At 44.5% G+C, this 25,549-nt stretch overlaps 1 protein-coding gene across 1 annotated transcript; it reads right to left on the bottom strand.

Annotated features, from left to right (window-relative positions):
- Nucleotides 1-826: 826 nt before the first annotated feature.
- On the bottom strand, nt 827-25,549 carry LOC143804418 (uncharacterized). The gene is made up of 8 exons (XM_077282515.1): nt 25,479-25,549; nt 24,135-24,248; nt 22,630-22,774; nt 16,389-16,502; nt 16,053-16,197; nt 7,215-7,363; nt 6,735-6,874; nt 827-3,761 (listed from the first exon to the last, which is right to left on the bottom strand). The coding sequence occupies exons 2-8, from the start codon at nt 24,238-24,240 to the stop codon at nt 3,640-3,642; spliced, it is 921 nt and encodes a 306-aa protein (XP_077138630.1). The 5' UTR covers nt 24,241-24,248; nt 25,479-25,549; the 3' UTR covers nt 827-3,639.

Raw genomic sequence — 25,549 nt, forward strand, 5'->3', positions numbered from 1 at the left:
GCACAGCCCTCACCTCGTTTTATTGCCTCCCATCAGCACAGCCCCTCCACTCTTTCCCCCCCATATGCACAGGCCCTCCCCTAATTTTATGCCCCCTGCACAGTAATATAAGAATTCAAAAAGCTCATACTCACCTAATCCAGGCTCCCGGTTTACCATCTCCTCTGTGCAGCAGTGAACGCTGGATGGCGATGACGTCACGGCACCGCACCATCCAATGTCCCCTTCGTGCGCCTTCTCCAATAAGGCGCAGTCCGAAAGTGTCCTGTGTCTTGCTGGAAATCCCAGTGGAGCAGGGGAGATGACAGTTCCTCTGCTCCTGTCCCAGGCGGCACACACAGCAATTGTATTCACGTCTGATAGATGCAAATGCCATTGAGCGCAGGGAGGGAGTGACGCCCGGTGTACAGGACAGAGAGAGGAGTGAGCTGTGTCAGTGACTGACATTGCTCACCTCTGTGCCTGCGCGCACCTAGGGTAGGCAGGAGGTAGCACTCTAGGCAAGTGCCTACCCTGCCTACCCCTCATCCCGGCCCTATGTGGGTTATATCACTGTCTACTTGCCCTCCATGTGGAGTCTGCCATATCAATGGAAATTATGAGACTCTGCCCGTTCTTTAAAGCCTTATGTAGGTTTTTCCTTCTTTTATTTTTTGAAGGTGGAGAGATTTTCAGAACAAAATTATTTTAGTGAATATATAAACATGAATGATTTCACTACAACTGACAACAATGTTCACCATCTAGTGACTCCATATACAACATCCATAACAATAGGGGGCATTGGACACAAATCCAATAAGCTAAAAGACACAATATATATTATTGAAAATATTTTTTTTTATTGTATTAACAAGTTTACTACAATAATGTTTATATTTGTGAAAATAGAAATGACATATTAAAAATCATAGAAAAAATTTGGTAAATATGTAATTTTTAACAGTACAAAAAGGAAGTAATTGTAATCAGACTACACTACGAAATTCATCCAAAATGCAAGATTACTACTAAAATAAATTCAAGTGTTTCATTTTTTCATTCCTTCGTCACATAGTTTGGTCACAAAATATTTTAAGAGATTTACACTTTTAGATGTTCCCTCTCTGGTGACCATAGATCTTCATTGGATGCATCCAGGACAAGTTCTGTGTCGTTAGCCTTTATAGGGAACATTGAGGTGTTACTGTTGTCCCTAAAAGTGCACAACACGTTTATACTAAAGAAGAACATATATTAGGGTCCTTTGAGTTAGGGGCCCAGCTCCGCTTTGTTTCATGGTTGTAAGAGGCTAGAGATTATGCAGAACTCCCTCTCTAGAAACGCATTGCAAGCTAACAAAGAGGAAGCATTTGGGCTCAAAGGGTGAAGAAGAAATTGGACAAAAGGCAGTATAATGGGGGGACAGTTTTATCTTTGCAATGGGCCCCCCCGGTTTTCTGTGTATGCCACAAGTGCTAGACAAATCTAAGTGATTTGTGACGGACAGATCAGAGTGCCCTAAATTTACAAAGTGAAGAAACTGGAATCAAATGGGTTAACCTGCGCTACCAGCGGAAGGATGATGAGGCGACAGAAATCCAATTATGCAGTCTTGTGAATCCTCACAGTGCATGCACTGCGCTCTGTAAGGATTCTCCGGTGACGGTGCCGGGAGCGACAAACACGTAACTGCAAGTGTGTGATTTGCAGACATGCAGTCACATGCCGACTAGACGTACACAGTTACACTCAATGCATTGAGTGAGGCAGGACAAGTTTAGTCGGAATGTGGCCTAAAGCATGGAAATTACATACTTGGAGTCATGTGGCTGCCCAGCGCCGAAACCAGAGAATCCTCAAAAATCGGACAAGTGCAATCTGATAAAAAAATCGGATTGCACTCGGTCCAGTGTTATTCTATAGGGCAGTGCACTTCTGGGATTGTTTTCTCATGCCAATTCGACATGCAAAAACAATCGCAGCAAGGTGCGAATGGCTGTGAGAATTGGATTGCACGCACCCGTACAAGTCTATGTGTGCGGTGAAACATTGCACTACACTTGGATATCACACGAGTTCAGTGCGATTCCCGCGGATGCCGGCAGCAGAGGACATGGAGAAATTACTTTTTCCGTCTCCTCCGCATCTGTGCTGCGATTCTCTCATGCGAGAGGATCGGAGCACAGAGCACTGACACTCGTAGCTCGTAGCAGAACAGGAGCCGAGGGTCATCAGAATATCGCATCCGATGCTGTACCCTAGTGTGACCCCGGCGGCCTGAGGATTCATAAGTCTGCAGTCACATAAATTGACTGTAGACTTATACCTCAAGGCCAGACAACCCCGTTTAAGGGATTTTTCTTCTTTTGGCCCACAGTAAATTCCCTTGAAGTGTACTGTTAGACAAAAGTGCAGTAAACACATCTATACAATCACATTTACCTAGCGGATCCAAGGGTGTCTTGGAAAACGCCGTAAGATTTGAAAAAGAAAAACCCAAACAGCCAGAAGGTAAAAGTTTATAGGGTTAAACCTCTGTATTCTTTCTGTAGGATCACAATTAGGTGCTATAAAGGAAGAACACACATATTCCTGCTGAAACCAACATAGAAGGTTCGGTGGTGCCAGACGGAAACCTTATAGGGACTTCAGAGTTATAACTCAAAGTAGATGATTAAAGGCATTTTTCTATGATTTTAAGTTGTCCCTTAATATGACCTTTTATCCATATCTTTGCTATCTTTGACAATCTAATTTAGAAGGAAAAGAGCAGAGGCAATCATGCTTGGTATCTGCTCAATTCTGATGGGCTTCTGCAGACCTGATATCGGGATCTCTGGGGGAGCCCAATGGTCAAACCCCAAGCAATCGGTAATATGTTCCACTTACTATCGATAGGAAATAACTTACACACTTGGTAAAACCCTTTTAAGTGTCATCCAGAATTTTATGAAAAGCTAGGAATGTGTTAAATATTTTACGGTAAACATAACTGACATCCCCACCATTCCAGTCTTAATGCGCTAGTTATTCCCACCGGTCCTAAGCAATTTTTCATCACATACATTTTTTTGATGTGACAGCTGCCGCCAATCACTGGCAGCATTTGCATGTATGACACATGAACGATGGGGTCAGTGATTGGTAGCACTGGTCACATAAGCGATGGGTAGCACACAATCATGTCGTATTGCTCCTGCAGGGGTTATAGTAAGGTAGCAATTGTTACTTTGTAATTTCAACAGATTATCTGGTCTTAGTCCATTTTTAAAAACGCCTGGCCAAAAGCTTTACTTTTTTTGGTTACATGTAGAGCTAAGCGAATTTTTCAAAATTCGGTTCCAATTGTGGTCAGTGCCGAATACTGATTTTGCAATATTTGCCGAACGTCATTAGAGTCAATGGGAGTAGAAATGATCAAATATGTTTGGAACCGATCCTCAAACATAAATTCGCCACAAATAGGGTACCAATATGGCAAATTCAGATTTGGCGACCGATTCCGAACATATTTGCTCAACTCTAGTTATATGTTACATATTGATTCCCTTTACATTACAGTAGTGCAAGAGAGCAATACTGAACAATGTATACATTTTGTTACAGTTATATCATTTTTGGCACCATTTTTTATGATTTTTTTTTCGCCTTAACTTCTTATGCCAAAGGAAACGATGACTTGTTCGATACTCTTGTATAAAGCGGCTGCTTGAAGTGTCTCCATAGGACTAAAACAAGACGTAGAAGAAAAACAGCACAGGCCACTGCCAGCAACACCGCTGTGAAAAAAGAAAACGCTGATGAGTATAATAAGAAGTTAAAACAGTCAGGAGACTCAATTCTAGACAGCGAGAGGCCCAGGAAACCTTGAACCTATACAGTTTCCAATATTCTCCTTGCTCGATGACTTGTAAGGAAAATCACATATAGTAAATACAGTATTCTTTAAATGATCAGATTCATCAAATACATTTCTGCCAATATTCTGGGTTATGTACATATAGAAATGTGACGTTCTAGTGAATAATGTTGTTTAATACAAATATAAAAGGGTTCGGTGTTTCAGAATTGTGCCCAGTGGGAATCATTTATCCAAATCTTCCAGCATTTTTATCACTTAGTTTAGCCCGGCATCTTTTTATTTATTTTTTATTTTTTGCTTACTCCAGATTTATTAAAATCTCTACTTCTGATCAGTCGTGGTCCACCAATGTGATCTCCATGACATGTAAGAATAAACATCCTGGGGCACTAAAGTTGGTCCTTTAGATTCCATATGCCGCTAAGGTTCGCTCGGGAAAGAGGAAGAAAAGCTGATGAATGAGTTCTCTAGGATGCGTTTTAAGGGTTTTCTTTCTTTCCGTAAACATTGTAACCTCTAATTGCAAAGCCCCTGGATATAACTAAAATGCAAGACACAACTTTTGGACAGACAACGCTGATTTTTATTTTATCAGTGCCAAACATTTAGAAGAAAGTAGTGGGACAACTCCTTCAACCCCTAAGGGACAAAACCAATTTGGTACTTAATGATCGAGCCAATTTTTCCAATTCTGACCACTGTCACTTTATGAAGTTATAGCTCTGGAACGCTTCAACGGATCCCACTTATTCTCAGAATGTTTTTCCGTGACATATTGTACTTCATGTTAGTGGTAACATTTCTTCGATATTACTTGCGATTATTTATGAAAAAAAACGGAAATTAGGCAAAAAATTTAAAATGATGCAATTTTCAAACATTTAATTTTTGCACCCTTAAGTCAGAGAGTGGTGTCACAGAAAATAGTTAATAAATACAATTTCCCACATGTCAACTTTACATCAGCGCAATTTTGGAAACAACATTTTTTTGGTTAGGAAGTTATAAGGGTTAAAAGTTGACCAGTGATTTCTAATTTTTCCAACAAAATTTACAAAACCATTTTTTTTAGGGACCACCTCATATTTGAAGTGAGTTTGGGGGGTCAATATAACAGAAAATACCCAAAAGTGACACCATTCTAAAAACTGCACCCCTCAAGGTGCGCAAAACCACATTCAAGAAGTTTATTAACCCTTCAGGTGCTTCACGAGAACTAAAGGAGCGTGGAAGGAAGTAAAAAATTAACATGTTACTTTTTTCACCAAAAGTTTATTTTGGAACTAAATTTTTTATTTTTACAAGAGTATCAGAAGAAAATGGACCAAACAATTTGTTGTGCAATTTCCCCTGAGCACGCCGATACCCCGTAAGTGGGGGAAATCCACTGCTTGGGTGCATGACAGGGCTCAGAAGGGTGGGAGCACCGTTTGACTTTTTGAATGCAAAATTGGCTGGAACCAATGGTGATCGCAACACTGGGGTAGGTAAAAACCTACCCGAGTCATGTTCTCTGGGGTCTTGACTACCCCTGAGAATTTCTGGCACTGGGGGGCGCTATAACCTTTTTTCTCAGCGCCGTTAGAAAGCGGCACTAAGGAATAAGTACCCTTAACTTCCACCATTAAAAGGCATATCTGTGGTCGTTAAGGGGTTAATATTGTATATTGTCCCCTTTGTCTTAAAAACAATACATATAGAATTTGAATAATCGATTGTGTTTTGTGCACCAAATTCATCAAAACTACTCACACGATTCAGTTTCATGAATTTGGCACAAAATAAAAAAAATATGTCCTTAACCGGTTTTGCGACTTTTTAGTGCAAAAAGTTGCATAATCTTTTAAAGAGGACCTTTCACTAAATGTTTCTTGTTGAACTGGATGCATGATATAATAGTGGCTGCAGAGCAGAATTACACTTTTTATTTTCAATTTCACCAGTCTATCACAGAGATATCCCACAGAAATCTAAATAACTCAAGTCCAATGGTGAGTCATCAGAGAGGTTTCTCTGGAGGCATGTACTTCTTTTCCCTGTGTGATTCTGACCCATCGTAAGTAGGCAGCAACACTCAAAGGAAAGCAGAGTTTAGCTGTGTCACATTAAAAACCCTTCAATCAGCTTTCTTTTTTAGCACAATCACCTCTGCTGTACTTTCCCTCCCCCACACTGCCTGTCCAGAGATGTGCAAGTAATCACACTTATGTCTGCTGTGCTCAACTTGTAGTCACTCTGCACTGAGAGCAGCACAGGGTCTACATTATATGACATCTCACACAGGAGTAGTCCAGAACAGGCAAGTTAGTCCTGTGTGAGATGTATTGACAGCCTGATATGACTACAGAGTGATTACAAGTTGCTTGAGTACAGCAGAAGAAACATTAAGTCACTGCCCATAGAAAGGAGGAATATGGCAATTACAGGGCACAGGGACGTGACAACTGCACGTCACAGGGACGTGTGATGCTGATGAGAGACGACAGGCACGCAAATGAAGACTGGAAGCCAAGTTGTCTTCTAGGCACCATACGCCCCGGAGCCTGGAAGACCGGATTAACATAAAAGATTAAAAGGGGATATCTGAAGAACGAGACTGCAGATCTGAGGCATACAGGTATGATTATTTTAAATATTCTAGTACCTGTATGTCCATATTAATAGCTTAGGTATGTCTAAGGGGGTGACAGATTTCCTTTAAAAGCAAAAAAAAACTTAAAAAATGGTGCAAACCTTATAGAGGTTATGTCCAGATAAAAAAGCCAATAAAATAGAAAATTACTCCAGACAATTGGAGAAACAACAATGATGAATCGGGGCCACAATGTCTACCTTGCAGGATTTCCTTTAAAATCGCAAACTTAATGCAAAGTAGAATGCAACATTTTACCTATATAAATATTATTTTCAGTAGGGGCAGCTTCAATGAAATGTTTGTCCAACGCTCCAGATAAGGCCACAATAACCACAGGGTACACGGTCAGTGTGTAGCGGACATACTTGTCAAGTACAAAGTTTTCCAAACAGAACCTAAAAGAAAAAATAGCATCAACATATGGTCGCTGTATACATGCAAATCTCCGCATGACCTGGTATATAGTATGTGTTTTATAAAACATGGAAAATATTAAAGGAGCTTGGCAGGATTAGAAAAACATGGCTGCTTCCTTCCAGAAACAGTGCCATGTCTGTCCACAGGTTGTACGTGGTATTACAGTTCAGCAGAATTTTCTTTCATGAAGCTATGCTGAAAAACCCATGGACGGTTGTGGTGCTGCCATGTTTTTGTAATCCTGTATAACTGCTTTAAGTAAATATAATTTACTTATTACAATTGCCATTATCTCTATTATGAATTTTAATAACGTACCACAAAACCACTTCAAACGCCAAGATGGACAGACATACTGTAGTGGAAGTGCTATTAGGAACGCCGCCATTGTAAGTCAAAGCCGCTGCAAAGTTTAGGAGACATGCAATTGTGGTCCAAGTTGCATAGACAGCTATTCCATTCTGAGCCTGTAAAGACACAATGGTGGATTGCTAGAGGAATAGCGGATTTTTAGATTATTTTTTTTTTTAAATGCAGTAAGTTTTCTTAAGGCCGCCACATGTTAAAAAGTGGTTAGGTCGATCGTTCTGCCAGCAGCTCTCCCATACACGGCTCTCGTTCGGCCGAGCACTCCTGTGTTCCCTATGAGAGAGCCATCGCTTATCCCCATTAGACAATACAATCACACATACCAAATTATTATTCTCCCTGACAATAAATTGTCTGGGGCTCTCCCATGCATTGGACTGTCTGCTGAACCCGTTGATATTGGTAGGTTCGGCCGACGTTAGTCTAATTTATATTGGGGGCTTTTCTCTTGGAGACAGCGGTAAGATGCCAGCAGTGATAAGTAGTGATGAGCGAGTGTACTTGTTGCTCGGGTTTTCCCGAGCTCGCTCGGGTGGTCTCCGAGTATTTGTGACTGCTCGGAGATTACGTTTTCAACGCCTCAGCTGCATGATTTACAGCTACTAGACAGCTTGAACACGTGTGGGGATTCCCTAGCAACCAGGCAACCCCCACATGTACTCAGGCTGTCTAGTAGCTGTAAATCATTCAGCTGTGGTGATGAAAACTAAATCTCCGAGCAGTTACAAATACTCGGAGACCACCCGAGCGTGCTCAGGAAAACCTGAGCAACGAGTATACTCGCTCATCACTAGTGATAAGCTGATTTCATTTGGACTGGATGACTGTGTATGGGGTTGTATTAAAGATGTCCTGGGAAAGAATGTGTCACGGGGAGACTAGGTGAGCGAGAACTAATAACCCGGGCCCCTGCAATTTCCATCAGGCTAGGGAAATACTGACTGACCCGCTACCTGAAGTTTACACTGATAGTGTGCATGTCCAGGCCTCGAACCTCACCCTGCCTCCTGTTTCAACCCTAAGCTGAAAACCTCCGCCCTCCACCCAGTGAATGCAATACACCAATACCCACAGTTAGCACAGACAAGGATAAAGGAACATATACACCACGCCGCAGTCACTCAGGAATTCACTATAAATGTGCAGGGCAAAATAAATACAAATATAGGAAGGAGTAAATAAGACAAAGGAAAATACACCACCAGCAACGACTCTCCAACAACCAGCTCTCTGCTCCAGACCGAGATAACTAAGGATAAGACAGAAGCTATAATCGGCGACGCCCAAAGATCAGGAGAACCATTTAAAGGAAATGGGCATGGCCCAGCCTCCAATCCGAGGATCAGGAAAATTAACCCCGGAACAGCTAGACAAAATCTAGCCGACGCCAATGAGCAAATAGTGGTCAAAAGCGGAACTACCGCTGTCTGTCGGACGACCTGGTCTGAACAGCGTCCAACATGACAGTACCCTGCCTTCTAGGAGGGACCCCAGGGCCCTCACGGCTTATAGGACCCGGCTTGTCCAGATGGCGACGATGAAAAAACCTGACCAGCCGATCCGCATGAATGTCCGAGGCTGGTACCCAGGACCTCTCCTCAGGCCCATAACCATGCCAGTGTACCAAGTACTGTAAAGTGCAGCGCACTACACGAGAGTCAACCACCTTGGAGACTTCAAATTCCAGGTTACCATCCACCAAGACTGGAGGTGGCATAGGCGCCGCATCCACAGAACCCACCACCTTCTTCAGAAGAGACCTGTGGAACACGTTGTGTATCTTATACACCGTAGGGAGCTCCAGTCGGTACGCTACTGGGTTAATGACGGCGGTGACCCTAAATGGACCAATAAACCGTGGACCCAATTTAAGGGATGGTATTTTAAGTCTTATGTTTTTTGTGGATAACCACACCCAGTCATCCACACTCAGGTCCGGACCTGGCACACGCCTACTGTCAGCCACATGTTTGTACCTAGCACCCACACTCAACAGGTGCTGTTTAACTCTCCTCCAGACTGACGACAACTGTGCTCCTAACTGGTCCTCCTCCGGAACACCGGAAGAGCCCCTCTGACTCAAAGTACAAAATTGAGGATGTAGCCCGTAAACACAAAAAAACGGAGACTCCCCAGATGACTCCTGGCGGTGATTATTGATGGCAAACTCAGCCAAAGGAAGAAAGGTAGACCACTCCTCCTGGTTATCAGAGACAAAGCAGAGACAAAGCAGCGTAGGTACTGGTCCAAATTTTGGTTCATACGCTCAGTCTGACCATTTGACTGAGGATGAAACGCCGAAGAATGGGACAACTTGATCCCCAGCCGTGAGCAAAATGCTTTTCAAAATTTTGCCACAAACTGAGACCCCCTATCAGACACGATGTCAGACAGAACCTCATGAAGTCTGACCACCTCCTGCACAAATACCTGAGCCAGAGACTTAGCGTTAGGCAACGAAGGCAAAGACACAAAGTGCGACATTTTTGAAAACCAATCAACAATCACCAAGATGACCGTGTTCCCAGCTGATGAGGGCAAATCAGTGATGAAATCCATGGAGATTTCCGTCCATGGCTTACTAGGTACCTCAAGAGGAAGTAGTGTGCCAACAGGATGGGAGCGGGGCGTCTTAGCCCTAGCGCACATGGTACAAGCTGACACGTATGAGACCACGTCCTGTCGGATCTTGGGCCACCAAAACCGACGTGACACCAACTCCAAAGTACCTCTAACCCCTGGGTGGCCAGCCAGGACAGCATCATGATGCTCCGCCAAAACCTTTAAGCGGAGATGAAGCGGTACAAAAGATTTGTTGATGGGAAGCTCAGATGGTACCTCCTCCTGAGCCTCGGCAATCTCAGCCTCAATCTCGGTAGTGAGAGCCGAAACCACAACACCCTTTTGGAGGATGGGTACTGGATCCTCCCGAGGTTCTCCCCCCAGAAAACACCTGGACAGAGCATCCGCCTTAGTGTTTTTAGACCCCGGTCTGTACGTGACAGCAAAACTGAACCGCGTGAAAAACAATGCCCAGCGAGCCTGCCTTGGGGACAGACGCTTGGCTGACTCCAAATACAGCAGATTCTTATGATCGGTAATAACCGTAACCTGATGTACCGACCCCTCCAAGAAGTGTCGCCATTCCTCAAAGGCCAACTTAATAGCCAACAACTCCCTGTTGCCGATATCGTAGTTACGTTCGGCGGACGACAGTTTCTTGGAGAAATAGGCGCACGGACGCAAACCACTCAAAGATGAGCCTTGAGATAGTACCGCCCCCACACCAACCTCAGACGCATCGACTTCCACAACAAACGGTTTTGATACGTCTGGCTGCACAAGAATGGGGGCTGAAACAAAACTGTTCTTAAGAAACTCAAATGTGCGCACAGCAGCCTCAGGCCAAACTGAGAAATTGGTACCCTTTTTATTCATGTCAGTTAGCGGTTTAGCAATGATGGAAAAATCCTTGATAAATTTCCTATAGTAGTTAGAAAACCCAAGGAACCGCTGAAGTGCTTTCAGGTTATCAGGACGTTCCCAATGCAGCACCGCTTGCACCTTAGCGGCGTCCATTTTAAAACCAGAAGCAGACACAATATAACCCAAGAATGGCAACTCTTGAACAAAAAATACACATTTCTCAAGTTTAGCATACAGCTTATTCTCTCTGAGAAGCTGTAACACCTGCCTGACATGATCTAAATGAGCATCACGGTCGCAAGAATATATGAGAATGTCATCTAGGTACACGATAACGAATTTCCCCAAAACATGCGAGAACACATCATTGATGAAATGTTGGAACACTGCAGATGCGTTAGTCAACCTAAATGGCATCACCAAATTTTCAAAATGACCCTCAGGGGTATTAAAAGCCATCTTCCACTCATCACCATGACGGACTCTTATGAGGTTTACGCCCCCCTGAGGTCAAGCTTGGTAAACCACTTAGCACCTGCCACCTGGTTGAACAAATCTGGTATTAGTGGCATAGGGTATGGATCACGAACCGTAATCTGGTTCAACTCCCTGAAATCCAAACACAGGCGTAATCCGCCATCTTTCTTCTTCAGGAAGAAGAACCCTGCTGCCACCGGCGAGGATGACGGCCTGATGTGCCCTTTGCTCAAGCTTTCAGCAATATAATCTTTTAACGCTTGTCTCTCCGGACCGGAGATGTTAAACATCCTTGCTTTAGGCAATTTGGCCCCTGGTTTAAACCTGATAGAACAGTCATAGGGACGATGTGGCGGCAACTCTGAACAACCCTTCTCAGAGAACACGTCCACAAAATCCAGAAGTGACTCTGGAATGCTTGAAGTCACCACAGCCACACATGTGGCCAGGCAATTCTCCTGGCAGAACTCGCTCCACTGAATTATGTCCTGAGTTTTCCAGTCAATTACCGGGTTGTGCATAGACAACCAAGGAAAACCCAAAACCACCTGAGCAGGAAGATTCCTGAGCACCTTACATGTAACCCGCTCGGAATGTAGAACCCCAATGTGGAGTTTCACCTCAGCCACAAATTCAGTAATCTCGCCCTGAGAGAGAGGAGCTGCATTGATGGTGACCACACGGATAGGATGAGGCAGTTTTTCAATCCTAAAATCTGCTGTGTGCGCAAAACTCCTCATCAATGAGATTTGTGGCTGAACCACTATCCACAAAAACAGTAATTGGCAGCTCACTGCCAGCGATAAAAACCTTAGCAGGGAGCATGCATTGAGAAACCACCACAGAGGATATACATAAGCTCAGATAGGTCTCCTCCACACCCTCTGAGCTTAGAAGTTTTCCGCCGTTGTGTTTTTCTTAGTCAGCAGAGGACAGATGTTAATAAAATGACCAATTTTACCACAGGCTCCCTGCTTCCTGAGCTCAGGGGCTCGACGCTTTACATGTGACACCCCTGCGATTTGCATAGGCTCCATGGGCTCACCTGCAGCAACCTCACGTGAACCTAAACCTTCTCCCATAGGCGGTGTCTCATGCTCCCCCTGATGCAAACGGCGATCAATGCGGACAACCAGACTCATAGCGGAATCTAGAGAAGCAGGAGTCTCGTACATCAGAAGGGCTTTTTTAACCCTCCCAGAAACCCCATGAATAAACTGACTCCGCAATGCTGGATCATTCCATTGTGTATCGATCGCCCAGCGGCGAAATTCAGAACAGTAATCCTCTGCAACTCGCTTCCCCTGGCGAATAGAGCGTATCTTAGATTCTGCCAGAGCCATTCTGTCAGGTTCAAAGGAGTCAAATCCAGCAGAATCAGATGGCAAAGAAAACGCCCATGCTTGGGGATCCCCGCTTAACAATGACAACACCAGGCCCACACGCTGAGCCTCATCACCCGAGGAGATCGGGCGCATACGGAAATATAGTTTGCAAGCTTCACGAAAAGAAACAAATTTACTGCGTTCCCCAGCAAATTTTTCAGGCAAAGGAAATTTAGGCTCAGCAACTCTTCCTGTCGCTCTAGCTTGCACATTAGATACTGCTAATCCCTGTTGCTGTACTGCCCCCCTCAACTCAGTGACCTGTAGGGACAGCGCCTCCAACTGGCGGGTTATGGAAGTCATGGGATCCATGACAAAACACAAGAAAAAAAAACCCTTTTTTTTGTTGTTGGGCTAATTATAATGTCACGGGGAGACTAGGTGAGCGAGAGCTAATAACCCGGGCCCCTGCAATTTCCCTCTGACTAGGGAAATACTGACTGACCCTCTACCTGAAGTTTACACTGATGGTTTGCATGTCCAGGCCTCGAACCTCACCCTGCATCCTGTTTCAACCCTAAGCTGAAAACCTCCGCTTTCAACCCTAAGCTGAAAACCTCTGCCCTCCACCCAGTGAATGCAATACACCAATACCCACAGTTAGCACAGACAAGGATAAAGGAAAATATACACTACGCCGCAGTCACTCAGGAATTTACTATAAATGTGCAGGGCAAAATAAATACAAATATAGGAAGGAGTAAATAAGACAAAGGAAAATACACCACCAGCAACGACTCTCCAGCAACCAGCTCTCCACTCCAGACCGAGATAACAACGAACAAGACAGAAGCTATAATCGGCGACACCCAATGATCAGGAGAACTATTTAAAGGCAATGGGCATGGCCCAGCCTCCAATCCGAGGATCAGGAAAATTAACCCCGGAACAGCTAGACAAAATCTAGCCAACGCCAATGAGCAAATAGTAGTCAAAAGCGGAACTACCGCTGTCTGTCGGACGACCTGGTCTGAACAGCGTCCGACATGACAGAATGATCACACAACATTGATTTGATTGTATAGGTCTTTGTGTCCGTTTTACCCATTAGGCAGGAAACAATAGACAGCAATAGGATACAAATTGGATCAAATCCATGTTCTGTCCATTTATTTCATCGACCATTTGACTTGTAAGGCATTTTGCATTTTTGATACTTTTTTTGTGCGTTTTTTGCTGCAGTTTTGGCATGCTGATTTGTTTCTTGTACGTGCTGATAAAGTTTAGTGTTGAAAAAAGTCCTATTCCATAGAATCAGGTTTTGCCCCAAAAAACACAGCAAAACATGATACCTGAGTTTTTGGCGCATTTTTTCACCACCCATTCATTTTAATGGGTGAAAAACACTGAAAGAAGTGACAGGCTCCATTGTGCAAAAAAACATGTAAAGCACAAAATGGGCTTGCATGAAATTTCTGAAATCTCATAGACTTTGCTGCTACTGTAAAACGCAGCTGAAAATTTGCATAAAAAAAGCGTTAAAAAAACGCTGCAAAAGCGCCAATGTGAACGTAGCCTAAAGGTCTCCTTTTACCGCTGTTTAATTTCACTAATGTCTGGTGTTTACTTCCTCCCTCAGCCCTCACAATTTTAGTTGATTCTGTATAGTTTCTTTTCACCTCACCGGGGCCAAGACTTCTAGAGGTCCAATATAAGAGCGTTGGCTATAATAGACCTAGCAGATCAGAGCATATGAGAGTTGACCGGGGAAAAGGCTCCTGCCCAATTTAAGGACTATTGGTAATGTTTGTTATACAGAATATTTATATTGACACTATGGTCCCAATTCATTGTCGCAAAATTTTGACGCAACTCGAAGTTGTACATCTTCATGAACCAGGAGCATCTGACTCTGTCACGACCCCTCATCAAGACCGGCAGGAAAATCGCCAAACTTGAATAATCAGGTCCTATACCTTAAAGTGAACCTGTCACCATTTTTGGCCTATATAAGTTACGGCCACCACCTTTCAGGGCTTAGCTACAGTATTCTGTAATGCTGTAGATAAGCCCCCAATCCGACCTGAAAGATAAGAAAAACAAGTTACATTATACTCACCTGCAGGGCGGTCCGGTCAGATGGATGTCGCAGGTCCGGGTCCGGCATCTCCCATCTTCTTATGATCGCCACCCTCCTGCTTGAGTCATGGCTCCCCGGCATCGCGCTCCTGCGCAGGCGTACTTATCTGCCCTGTTGAGGGTAAAGTACTGCAGTGTGCAGGCGCCAGGAAAGGTCAGAGAGGCCCAGCGCCTGCGCACTGCAGTATTTTGCTCTGAGGGCAGATAAGTACGCGATGCCGGGGAGCCATGACGCAAGCAGGAGGGTGGCGATCATAACAATATGGGAGGCGCCGGACCAGGACCTGTGACACCCATCAGACTGGACCGCCCCTGGGTGAGTATAACAATAGGTTCACTTTAAAGAGAATCTATCACCTACTTTTTCGTATATAAGATGCGTCCACCGCCATCAGGGGCTTATCTACAGCATTCTGTAGTGCTGTACATAAGCCCCCGATGTAACCTGAAAGATAAGAAAAACAACTTGGATTATACTCACCCAGGGGCGGTCCCGGTGCAGTCCGGTCCGATGGGTGTCGCGGTCCTGGTCCGGCGCCTCCGATCTTCATGCAGTGATGTCCTCTTCTTTGCTTCCTGTCGCGGCTCCTGCGCAGGCGTAGTTTATCTGCCCTGTTGAGGGTAGAGCAAAGTACTGCAGTGCACAAGCGCCGGGAAAAGTCCGAGAAACCCAGTGCCTGCGCACTGCAGTATTTTACGCTGCCCTCAACAGGGCAGATAAATTACACCTGAGCAGGAGCCGCGACAGGAAGCAAGGAAGAGGACGTCATCGCATGAAGATGGGAGGGGCCGGACCCGGACCGCACCGTACCGGCATCGCCCCTGGGTGAGTATAATATAACTTTGCTTTTCTTATCTTTCAGGTTACATTGGGGGCTTATCTTCAGCATTACAGAATGCTGTAGATAAGCCCCTAATGGCGGTGGTCGCATCTTATATATGAAAAATTAGGTGACAGATTCCCTATAAGTTACCAACTTCTTGATCTTCTTGTATGTTGCACTGATGATGACAACAACTGTAAGTACGTGCTGTATGCCGACCGCAACAAAATGCAACATGTTGCATTCGGCGCAACACCAAAAGGCACATGCGGAAGCATCCGCATACAGCGTACGTCCCTGCGAGCCCAATGTTAAAGATAGGTACACAGGGCACAGCAGAGCGCGAGGAGGCGTAGGCGGAGCGTAGGCGTGGTTTCAGGGAGGAAGTACGCTGCCATCCGCAGCACTCCCGTACACTAGTGTGAAACCAGCCTTAGCGATGAGCTAACACCTATCTTAGGAGTCTAATACTCCTTACTCCAGGTTGTACGTATTTTGTTGCACATGCTATAAATTGAGCATAGCACCTGCATGTATGGTGAAAATATGGCGGTATAGTTTTGAATGACATAATATAAGTTTCTTGCACAACTTACAAAGATTCGAATAAGCCACAATTCCACTTGTCTTTGTCTGTGAAACCATTCACCATGAAGATGTAGTGCTCGATGTGAAATAAAGAGCACTATGTGGTTTGTTAAAGCAATGACACCCAAAAATACCAAGGCAGGAATCAAGAGTCTAGGAACAAAAAAAACACTACAGTAAACATATGTAGAAAATGAAATAAACTAGATAAATTAAATAAGTGTGAAGACTGTGCACCTTCATGTGAAAGGTAATTAACAGATGACTGATACATTTCCTAGAATAGTGGAAGTGATACATGGATACTACAGCAAGTTCTTCTACAATGTAGAAACCATACTTACTCCCGGTCCCAGAGGAAAAGCCATCCTACATTGAGAACATTATTCAGAATCCATACAAGGTAAAAAGAGACTGGAAAAACATCTGGTTTCAAATACATCCAACCAAGCTCACTCCTATGGAAGGAACAGGAAAAAAACAAAACAAGTGATTTATAGAACAAAAGGATCAAGTTATATAAAAACCTGTTTATTTATATTCTGTGTAAAACTTTATCTTTTAAGTTTAGCTGTTAGTCAGGCCCACCTAGCCTGATTGCCAATTCCTCAGTGCTCCTCCTCTCTGCTGCTGCAGAGATATCATACAGCTCAGTACAAGCTGCAGCTGTCAATCAGACTGGGGGCGGACACTGAATACACTTGAGCTCCTGATGTCACGGGTGTGTCAGGGGTGACTGACAGCTATCCCGGATCCGGCTATAGAAGGTCATTGTGATTAGCTCAAGTGCAGCGCCCCAGAGTCCTGGTCGTTGCAGTACTGTGGCTCCGCCACTATGGGGAGCTATGGTACGTCTGATGGCACTGAAGGAGTTCATCTGATCAGGTATCACAGACACCAATACATTTCACAGCCGGGCCTCCGGGGGGAGCTAAGGGTTCTATTCACTAGGCCACTCCCCACCATAGTGGGTAAACTGGGGGTCAGGCAGGAAGTTAGATCAGAAGCTGACTGGGTTGGAACCAGGCAACACCTTGTGGCAGAGGGTGTTGTGGGGGAAGATACAGTAGGGTCTCTGTCAGGGGTGGGATCCTGACAGAGGCTTGGCAACTTGAACGAACGTAACGGGACCGCGCCTGCTCAGGATAGCGGCGGTGCCCAAGAAAGGATCAGAAGCGAGATAGATTGTGCTGAGTGAGAAACGAGATCATAGCAATAGGAGAATACCAGTAGGAGTCGTGCTGTAAGACCAAAGCAACATCCTACTGAGGCGCATAACCGGTGGCCGGAACGCCGAGAGAGTATCATAATATCCAGCTTCAAGCAATACTCTAAACAGCGGCAGGACAGTCAGTCTAAGGCGGGCTGTCTAACTCAAATCACCTATGCAGTCTTGGGGGGCAACTTGTGGAGAGGGGCGACTCTAGGGTCCCGGAAGAGCTCCGAGCCTACCCGTCAAACGGGTGCCGTCCCAACCAGAACATCAGGGAGGGACGGAGGATTAGCAGAACATCATCTAATCGAGTTGTGAGGGAACTTAAGAAACAGACACAACAGTTGTGGGGTACTTTCCGTAAGCACAGCAGGGAAGGACCACAACACCTAGCGCTAGGGGGAAGACGCAGATTTCCACCTGTGAAGAGAACTCTGGAGGTGCCATTGGACCGGCCGGACTTGCGCAGCCTGGTGAACCGTATTCCGGACTGAGGACCCAGAGATCTTCAGTAAAGAGGTAAAGAGACTGCAACCTGGTGTCCTCGTTATTTACCGCGACCTGCACCCCACAACTGCACCGCTACACCACCACTTATTGCACCGGACGTCCCCCACTGACAGACAGGGCCACGGACCGGGTCTAGCCACCGTGACAACCCCAGGACTGAGACCCAGAGGCCCGGCTCCGGGTACCCCTTGGCCCTGCGGCGGTGTGGGGGCGCTCCACAAGCACCTTCTTGATTTTTGTATCTGTGAAGTGGAGCGATATCCCTCTCCCTTTAGGACCCAACGGTTATCTCCACCATCTTCGGCTAATTAGACTCCTTTGCTGAAGGTTTAGATTCATTCCGTGTCTGAAGCATGTTGCTGGTGTTAGCTTTTACTTGTCTTTGTCTAGTTGGAAGATCGTACTGACGGTTTGTTCCATCTCAGAAGACTCTTGGAGGATTGCTGGCATGATATCTTGGTAGTCTTTTCAAGCTAAGTGTATCCCCTCGTTCGCCTACCCTCTTTGTCTTTAGTTGTAGTTGGGAACTGACTGGTGCATAACCCGTCCTCTCCCTAACCAGGGCCTATCACTAGGGTCAGGCAGGGATTACATGCAGGACCTATACAGCGACGTTTAGGACAGACAGGGGGATTTTAGATCTGCCTAGGGGTCTCCACTGCCCACTTCCCTAGTGTTTGGGCTCCCCCTTCCCTCTTGCCTTTGTTGTGCACTTACTCCTTCCTCACCCAGCGTGACACCTGAGCTCTCTTGCATGCAAATCTCATAAAATGTGCATTGTAATAAAAGAATTATACAGCCATTTTGACATGGATTTTTTTTAAATCAAGTACCGTAAGTGCAGCGCCCCAGGTCCTGGACGATGCAGTAATATCATTCTCCTCTAGGGGGGAGTGGTGTTATGTTTGGAAGCAAAGAGGGACAACTGAATCCAGGTATCACAAACATGCAACACATTTCACACTCCAGGCCGCCAGGGGGAGCTCTGCTCCTATTTATTAGGGCACTCTTCACACTTAGGTAAAACTGGTTGCCTGGGGAGGAAGTTAGTTAGTTGCTGGCTGAGCTTCGCTCAGGTAGTTGGTCCCTGACAGGGATGGGAGCCTGTCAGAGGTCGAGACAGAAGGACATGGAGCTGTGCCTGCCCTAAGTGCAGCAGCTTCTAGAAAGAGACACTGAAGGAGAACTGTATTGTAGAGAGGGTGAAGAACTCGTAGCAAAGGAGTGGATACCAGGAGGAGTTCTGCCCTACACAGGTTGCCTCCTTCTGAGGCGCAGGATCCCGGTAGCTGGAACACCGAGGAAGCAACGATCCTTTATGCCTTGCTCCAGAGACCGGCAGGACAGCTAATTTCACGTTACCTGCCCGCCCCCACACCCAGGAGGCAAGGTGGCACCGCTTAGAGGCTGGGGCATGATAGAGTCCCTGTAAAACGCCTCAAACCACCGGTCATACAGGTTTGTCCTATCCATCTGGGGGACAGAGAGAGAGACATAACATCTACAACATCTGTGAGGACCTTATGAGAGGCTCAGCAGTAAGGTACTACAACACCCAGGCGCTAGAGGAAGGCTACTGATTTCTACCTGGACAAGGGGACTCTGGATTTGCCTCCAAACCGGCCGGATTCTGCCTGCCCTGTGATCTGGTGCTCTGGACTGTGGATGCTGAAACCTTCAGTAAAAGGTACAGAGACTGCAACCTTGTGTCCTCGTTCTTCACTGTGCCTCTCACCATCCACCATCTACACACTGGGAAGCCCTGGGGATACACTTCACCTGTGGGAAGGTATACCATCTAGCTGCCATAACATCACCCCAGCGGACCCCTTAAAGCAGCGTCGGTCACTCTGACTGAATACCACAGGTGGCGTCACAAACACAAATTTTATCCCTTTAAAGACCTTTCCCTTTTACATGGACGTCCCAGGGCCACGGACCGGGTCAGCCACCGTGACATCCCTCTGTGAACCGCAGGATCCGGTACCGAGTACCCCACGGTCCCATGGGGGCGCTCCATAAGTACTAATGGATCTATTAACTAATATATGCAATATGTATTGTGAAATCTGGTGACAGTTCCTCTTTAACTGCAGCCAATTTTTTTTCCTCCCTTTTATCTAAGATACATAACATTTTTACTTTTACATCTACATAACTGTGTCTGTTCTTGTTGTTTGTTGGACAAGTTGAAGTTGAGAATGACACCATTCATTTTAACACATAGTGCACTGAAAATTGCAGGAAAAATAAAACAAAGGGCAGTGAAACCGTGAAAAAAAAAATGCAAATCTGCAATTGTGGCTTGAGGTTTAGATTTTTCCAGTGATCATTTTGTGTTTAGAATGATTTGCCAACATGATTCTCTGGGATAGTACATTTGTGTTGATACTAAACTTGTATAGTTTAAAAAAAAATGTAATAGTTTTTTTTTTTTTTTTTTTTAATTTGTGAAAAAAAAATAATTTGTTTCTCCATTTTCTAAAAAACTATTTTTTTTAATGTAGATTATGGTGTGTGAGCAGTGTCGGAATGGGGTGCCAAGGGCCCACCAGTAACTTGGACTTTGGGGGGGCCCACTTTTCACCTGCATACAAATATTACACTACCCTCAATTCCAAATTTACCTATATCTCTATAGAATAATTAACCGGGTAGTTTGGTTAATGAATGCTAAGATGCTGCTTTTTTCTGTACAGAGTTAATCAAGTGAATTATGCCAAGTACTGTCCATACAATTGGGTTGGGGGCCCAGATCTGCACAGGGGCCCACCGGGGGATTCCCCTATGGGCCAGTCCGAGCCTGTGTGTGAGGGCTTAGTTTTGGTGGGAAAGCTAGAGTTTTCATTGATTCCAATATTGAAGCAAATATGATGTTTTGATTGCTTTTTACTGTATATTGTTGAGAGAGGTGCAGCAACCGAAAAACGGCAAATCTGGTGTTTGTTATTTCTCTACAGTTTATGGAATAAATACAGTAATTTATATATTGATAGGTTGGGGTTTGCTGATGTGGCGATACCAAACATGTCTATTTTTTGATTCTTTACATGTATTTATTTTTTGTATTGGGAAAAGAGGTGTGATTATTCAGATTGTTACACTCTTTTACTTATTTCATGTCCCGCTAGTGGACTTGAACCTGGAAGCTTGTTCTAACTACTTCACTTTTACAATCAGTCAGAGAGATAGGTGGGACGGGTTGCTCACATATCTTACCCCGGGGCGTGGTATGGCAGATAAAAAGGAGACCAGTTGTTTCACTCATTGTCTTTGTGGAGGTGTGCAGACCTCCAGTGCTGTTTGTCTTTGCTAAGGACTAAAGAGCTGGATACTAACCCAAGGAGGAAACTTTTTGTTCTGTATGGACTATTTACTTTATGTTTTGGCTTTGTGCCTGGACAGGTTGTTTTGTTTGGTTATCCTGAGCTGTTTATGGAATTTTAATAAACCAGCCTGCACCTTTTCTGATACCGCTTCCCATGCCAGTCTCAAGAGTAGAAATCTCTCAAAGCTAAAAAAAACCAGCCAGTATTTACTGTGTATAGTGCAGGTTCAGCTCCTGTGCCTGCTCCATACATGCACACCTGATATAGTCTGTACATGTACAGCGTATATTGAATAGTGGTTAAATGGTACCTAATGTAGGGGCAGCATGCTACAGCTACCAGGTATGTTGAATAAATACACTGAAAATATAGTCCTCTACCTCCATCGCCCCTCTGGATAGTGACTGACAGTTTCTATGTATGCAAGTAATCATAGCAGCAATAGGTCTCAGCAGCTGACGCTCTTTTCTTCTGTGTCCGGCTTATTCCTTACTGCTCATAATATCCCAATGTCACAACATTCTTTTGTGTTTTGTCTGTTTGCAGTATGTAGCTGTAGTATGCAGCCTTTTCATAAGGGAGAATATTAAGCTGAGAGACCCGCTTCAGCTTTGCCGGTGTATTGGCAAAACAAGAGCTTTGGCTGCTATTAACAGTTTAACCAGCCCAGTATGTTCTGTTGGGGAAGAATCGGGAGGCCCCTATACACATAACACAGGTGTCTGGTCTCACCAAAATTGGCAGACTTTGATGTGCATTTAGTTTTCATTAGGCCTCATTCAGGAGTCCATTCTTCAGGAGCGGGTTTTGTGTTTTTCATGGATAGAACACTTCCCCAATATAATAGATAAAGCTGTTCACATGTCTGTTTTTGATCAAAATTACCCATACAAGTCTATGGATCCGTGAAATATCATTAACAGCACAAGGATGGCATCTCCTGTCAGTTTTTAACATTGCAATTTGTAGGAGAAGTTTTGAGATTTGCTTATTTTACATTTTCATATCAGAAAATCAGTGATGAAACTATCGATAAAAACTGACTCATTGACCAAAAAGCGGATGAAATGCAGACTGTTTTTTGCATACAGGAAAAATCACTTACACCTGAATGTAAGAGCGCCATACACATTAAACAAATGTCATCCGCACAGGCTGATATCGACGGCTTTGGCAGACACTCTAATGTATATGGGGGTGTCGTTCAATTGATTGTTGGGGTGGTGCCGATTTGGTATTTCAGACTGCTGATTACTTTGTTCTCCCGAGATAAGCTGCCGGCAGACATGTCAGTCGTCAACTTTCTCAAAGAGAACACAGCAGTTGTCGACCAAGCGAGCACTGCGGTGTACAGTATGGGAGAAACGGCCGAGATGGCTGCCGGCTGAACAATAGACCAAAGCATCGTTTGGCCGACAGTCATCTAATGCATATGGGAGATTTTAGAGTATTTTAGGACAGCCTTCAAGGGGATAACATGATAGAAAGCACTGTGCAGTGACCTTCATACTGACTTACGGTATTTATTCCTACCTTCTGCAAAGCCCAGAAAGGATATAACCGAGCCAGAGGAACTGCCAAGCATAGATCACATTCCAGATCATAAATGTCCATCCCGAGGGTGTGAAATCAGTTCTGAATTTATCCGAGATATTTCCTACTCTCTGTAAGAATATATCTGTGGGTACAAATATCATTCTCATCAGGGTAATTTCTGTATGTTTTAATTATACCTAATATGAGTAATTATTCTATGTATTGACAGTTAATGGCCCATGCTAATAAAAAGCATCTTGTACATTACAATAACCCTAGTTACAGGGGAAATCCAGCCCCCTGGCTGCACAGCAGAGCTGTCTGGATCTCCTATGACTCTGGAGCTCCTGCTCTTTCCCTTTAGCAATCACTAAAACCGCTGTGTATGGAGGAGGAAGCGCTGGTGCTTCATAATACTGTGTACACAGCACTTCTTTAGCGCTGGAGAAGGCAATAGATGTCTGTGCCTTCTCTATGGCTACGCAGACTGTCTGACAGCCAGATCTCTGCTTTCACTACTGAATGATCACTTGTGGCTACGCTCCTATGCAGTGATATTTTCGAACGTCACTGCAGAGTAGGAGCGGGACGGCCCGGATGTTTAAAATCTATGAGCGGTCCGGAACAGTTAAGAATAGGCAGACAAAGATTGACGAATTTACTCAATAACCCTAATTACAAAAAAAAATGAAAAGGATCTCTAATGTCAGGGTAAAGAACTGGACTTTCTAGCAAATGTAAGATACAGATTTCCAGATTGTTGGATCTTGTAAAGCAGAACGGGATCCCAAACCGCCTGCGGCCACTCTTGTATCGAAAGGGAGAAATTGTGAGTGTTATTGCGAGATCTCACACTTTGAATTATACATTATTCTGCTACATCCTTTACTAAGCAGTTACCGGACCACCAATGATGTTTCTTATCAGTAACTGCTTAGTGAAGGATGTAGCAGAGCTTTTATTCAAAGGGTTGTGGGATTCTGCTGTTCAGTCCGGGAACACACAATCTGGAAGTCTAGACCCAACTCAACCAGAAAGTCAAGTGGGGAACATCTAAACCCAATTATCAGGATATCTGAGGGTTCCAGTGGTGGGATAGATGAGAACTGTCCAAACTGGGACACCCCATCTAAAGTGTTTGCACTAACTTATAGGATGGACACCTATAATTCTTAGCAATGGAGAGCCAGCTTTCTTCCTCTTGGGGAAAGAGTGAATTTGCAATTCTAAGGTTCTATGTGGTATTTAATAAATATGGTAACCATAGCGTATGTTCAATAGTGCATTTTCATGACATTTCTGGCACTTTCTCTTTTATCTTTTTTGCAGAATATATTGCCATTTTACCAAAATAGATGGCAAAGAATGACTCGCTATCAGTAGAGGAAAGTGGAAAATGTTTTGTTCGTCTATGGTGTTGAAAAGGCAGATCTGGTGTAATAGACAAGGATTGTAAGCTTATGTATTATTGCTACAGTGTAACTATTATCATATTTCTTTACCTTTCATTAATCCAGAGCCAGCTCCGGCATTAAACGCCACAGTAACGATGTACACAGCGACAGTGAGGAAGATCAGGATTATCTTGAATACGCTGTGCTCGTACATTTTTAAACCTAAAGAAATCATTAGAGATGGGATGTTTGCTGATCACAATCAGTTTTCTGCTAGACAAGAGATAACTATGAGCCAGGGCCGGACTGGCCATCTGGCAATTCTGGCAAATGCCAGAAGGGCCTGTCTGGTCAAGAGCCGCCTGTCTGCTACGTTGTTAACAAAATCAGTGTTCTCAAGACACTCATACTGTTAAGAGTTGTGAAGGAGCACAAAGTCGCCGACTCCATCACTTACCCCAGCAGGCTACGGGAATGATTAGAAATATTGGTCTTGTAGTAAATCTCCATCCAGGGTAATAATAGTAATATATTCCATCTGGTTCATGGGGACGGGGACAACATGGGCCTGTATGATTTCAGCCCCAGTCCATACCTGCTATCAGCTGAAGGCTATCTCCCCCAGACGCCATCCTCAGCATACCTATGGGTCAACTGTATGGGCAGGTTATTTCTATGGCCACTTGACACCTCTACTATGTTTCTGGAACAATTAAATTAAAATACAACATGTCACCATCATGCTCTGCCAGTAACCATAGACTTAAGGCCCGTTCACATGGACAAACAAATGGCACCTATCAGTAAATATTCGGCATGGTGGCTCAGTGATTAACACTATACGGTGGCTCAGTGGTTAGCATTGTTGCCTTGCAGCACCAGAATCCTGGGTTTAAATCCCACCAAGGACAACATCTGCAAGGAGTTTGTATGTTCTCCCCGTGTTTGTATGTTTTTTTTCCAGGTTCTCTGGTTTCCTCCCACACTCCAAAGACATACTGATAGGGAATTTAGATTGTGAGCCCCAATGGGGACAGTGATGACGATGTCTGTAAAGTGCTGTATGAGCAAAGAATAATAAATATTTACCCATCAGCAGTAGTTTAATAGCAAACCTCGATAAATGATGTGCAGAGAACAGTAATAGTGATGGACTATGCGGAAGAAGTATGTTACAACAGTTTACTAGTGAACATACATATCCCCCCATCCCATCTGCAACTGATTATTTTCTACTTACTGCTGCCATAATTCAGAGATATTGTGGAAGAAATCATGAACTTCTGCAGCGCGGGATATCTGCCCTGTATATCTACATTAGTAGATACTCGGCTGCTTGCACATTTAGCCTGCACACACACATTACCAGCCCCATACTCACCGGTCTGCTCCTCTTATCCACAATGTGCAGAAAATGGGAAAAGTCACGTTATTTAGTAACATAAAACTCACACAATAGCAGGAAAGGGTACAGGGGCCAGAACCGAGGGAGGTCGGCGAGTGAGTCACAGTCCTGGCCAGTG

The sequence above is a fragment of the Ranitomeya variabilis genome, chromosome 2 (genome assembly GCF_051348905.1).
Source record: "Ranitomeya variabilis isolate aRanVar5 chromosome 2, aRanVar5.hap1, whole genome shotgun sequence".
Classification (NCBI taxonomy): domain Eukaryota; kingdom Metazoa; phylum Chordata; class Amphibia; order Anura; family Dendrobatidae; genus Ranitomeya; species Ranitomeya variabilis.

Coding starts and splice junctions, on each gene's coding strand:
- LOC143804418 (XM_077282515.1), bottom strand. CDS start 24,240: ATGTACGAGCACAGCGTATTCAAGATAATCCTGATCTTCCTCACTGTC. Junction 22,775..24,134: donor TGGCTCTGGATTAATGAAAG/GTAAAGAAATAT, acceptor TTGTACCCACAG/ATATATTCTTACAGAGAGTA. Junction 7,364..16,052: donor TGTGGCTTATTCGAATCTTT/GTAAGTTGTGCA, acceptor GTGTCTTTACAG/GCTCAGAATGGAATAGCTGT.